This window comes from Galeopterus variegatus, unplaced genomic scaffold (genome assembly GCF_000696425.1).
Source record: "Galeopterus variegatus unplaced genomic scaffold, G_variegatus-3.0.2 Scaffold9290, whole genome shotgun sequence".
NCBI lineage: Eukaryota > Metazoa > Chordata > Mammalia > Dermoptera > Cynocephalidae > Galeopterus > Galeopterus variegatus.
In genome coordinates this window covers 44,108-46,824 of record NW_007735401.1, presented here as the reverse complement: position 1 = coordinate 46,824, position 2,717 = coordinate 44,108, and the positions used below count along the sequence as shown (strand labels likewise).

The following is a 2,717-nucleotide window of genomic DNA, read 5'->3' as shown; positions in this document are numbered from 1 at the left end:
GAGGAAGCAACTTGCCTAAAGTCACATAAGAAATAAGCAAAAGGGTTGGGATTCAAATAGAGGTAGCCTAGCAATGAGTACCACTCTACCTTGATCACACTGTACTGCACTATCTTGGCAAGAGACTGAGGAAGCAACTTGCCTAAAGTCACATAAGAAATAAGCAAAAGGGTTGGGATTCAAATAGAAGTAGCCTAGCAATGAGTACCACTCTACCTTGATCACACTGTACTGCACTATCTTGGCAAGAGACTAAGTTGCTTTCCTGAATGAATTCCTATTCAAATGTATGCACATGGTTCAGTCGGAAAAATTAGACCAATCACCATCTAGCTGGAACCTTTATTATTTCAGAAATAAGCATCCTATGTACTTTGAGATGGTTAAAATAATTATTTCTGAATTACTGTAATAAATATGTCAAAAATAGCAACTATCTCAATAATCATATAGAAATCTTTCCATTCAATTAATGATTTTCAAAAATAACTCCTCTGTATCACAGAACTTACAAATGTCACAAGAAAGTTAAGAAACAGTCGATGTAGAAGGAAAATCCCGGTAGGACAAATTAATGAAACATTTTCCCCATTATACTTCTGATAAAGACAGACCTAGTTTTACCTTGTTTTTTAGTGCTTAGTCTGAGAAGTGGTACAAGAAACAGTGTTAGGAGAAAAACTGTTTTCACAATCTCAAGTGTAAGTCACAAACGGGCTTTTTTTATAAAGGCTTCAAAGTTTGAAGAAATGAGAAAAATAAGCTTGTATTCAATTAGACACTTCAATAATAACACCAAACATAACACCTCTACAATTATAAACATTGCATACTTGAAAATGCAAAGTTTCATGCTTTGAATATTTTATCTTGGGAACAGTTCTAAGAATCTTTAGTTTCAGAAGATTCAAAAGTAAAACCCTAAAATATATAACTCCATCAGGGATTCTCCATACAATTAACATTCTGGACTGTCCTAATAAGTCAAACATGACCACATCTACATTGTAAAGAGAGCACTGAGAAGCAACAGCAAGAGAATGCATCATCTCTGTCTTTATTTCATGCTCAATGCTTTTACTAAGTTCAGCAGATGAATGTAAAAACAGTGACTACTTGTTTATTTTCAAATACCCGCTGCCTCATCACAAATCATACAAGTGCTATGTATTATTAAATAAAAAAAAAAGACTGCAGGTGACCCTTTACTTCTCTCTGGTCCCTTTACCAAACCTCTACACCACTTATGATCATATTACTTACAATATTCTGCTTTCCGAAAAAAATGCAGGCAAACACAAGTTTGCTAATTTTTACTTAAACTAACTTAAAAATAGATGAAATACTTAAATTCTCATCACACAAACCTTAGTTTTCACATTCATCAGAAACATTTTAAAATCACTCATTAAACATGAGAATTGGAAATATGTGTGCTTACTTGGAAGAGAACTACTCAATTTATTCTCCAAAAGAAAAAGCAGACCTTGAAACATTACATTATTGGAATTTTTTAAACATGTTGACATGTTCTTATCTTCTACACTTCAACAAAAGCTGTTTGTGTGAACTACTTAATGAATATCTGTCCTAGTAAACAAGCAAGACATCTGATGTAGTACAGAAGCCAGAAGCTGAATCACTTCATTTCTTTCTGTTGTTTCCAGTTGCTAGCATGGTTGCAACTCGCATAAATATATTTAATGTATCCATGTAGATTCCCAGCATCCTAGAAAAGAAAATTATGCTCATTATATATAATAAAATTCTAATGATAAACTGTTTCTTAATATAAAGAAAAATATGACAATAAACTTTCATATAAAAAAGAAAAAACATTACTGATTACCTGTCCTAGCTGTAAGAAATAAAAATTAAAAATAAGATGTTTAGGGCTGGCCTGTGGCTCACTTGGGAGACTGTGGTGCTGACAGCACCAAATCAAGGGTTGGGATCCCCTTACCAGCCATCTTTAAAAAATAAAAATAAAAATAAAATAAATAAATAAATAAAAATAAGATGTTTAGCGGCTAATAAGGAAGTTCTAGACTACTCAAGGTTCTCCTGGCAGACTAATCTTTTAAACATTAACGGGCAATATAATTATTCTATTCTGACACTCTACTGTGAGTGTAATATCTTGCAAAGAAAACTGAGTGATAGACAATGAAATAATCAAAACAAAACCAAAGAAACACCTTTATAAAAACTTGTGAGACACAAGTCTGGCATTTTTAAATACAATATACTAATTTCACCCCCTTAAAGAAAACTGCTACAAATCTGTAAGCTTTACAGCAATATTTTAAAAACACCATTAAGTTTTATTTTTAGAAAAAATTACACAATAAAGCCAAATGAGGTTTAAATTAAATTTGCTGTAGGGCCGGCCCAGTGGCTCACTCGGGAGAGTGCGGTGCTGATGGCACCAAGGCCCCGGGTTCGGATCCCACATGGGGATGGTCGGTTCGCTCACTGGCTGAGCGTGGTGCTGACAACACCAAGTCAAGGGTTAAGATCCCCTTACCGGTCATCTTTTAAAAAAAAAAAAGAAAAAAAAAGAAAAAATTACTTTAAAAAACTGTGATAGACACAATGAAACTCAATTAGAGTATTTAAATAAAATAACCTACTTTGACAGATTCCAAGAAAAGAGAAAAAAACCATCATTATATAACACTTCATGACAACTAAAGTTGAATATCTCCAAAAATAAA

General features: G+C 33.2%; 1 protein-coding gene across 1 annotated transcript in view; it reads right to left on the bottom strand.

Annotated features, from left to right (window-relative positions):
- Positions 1 to 324: 324 nt before the first annotated feature.
- The window catches only part of GHITM (growth hormone inducible transmembrane protein), a 14,739-nt gene continuing 12,346 nt past the window's right edge, over positions 325 to 2,717 (bottom strand). The window contains exon 9 of the mRNA XM_008593516.1: positions 325 to 1,729. Coding sequence (XP_008591738.1) covers positions 1,645 to 1,729 — 85 coding nt within the window. The 3' untranslated portion in view covers positions 325 to 1,644. The remainder of the gene's footprint in view (positions 1,730 to 2,717) is intronic.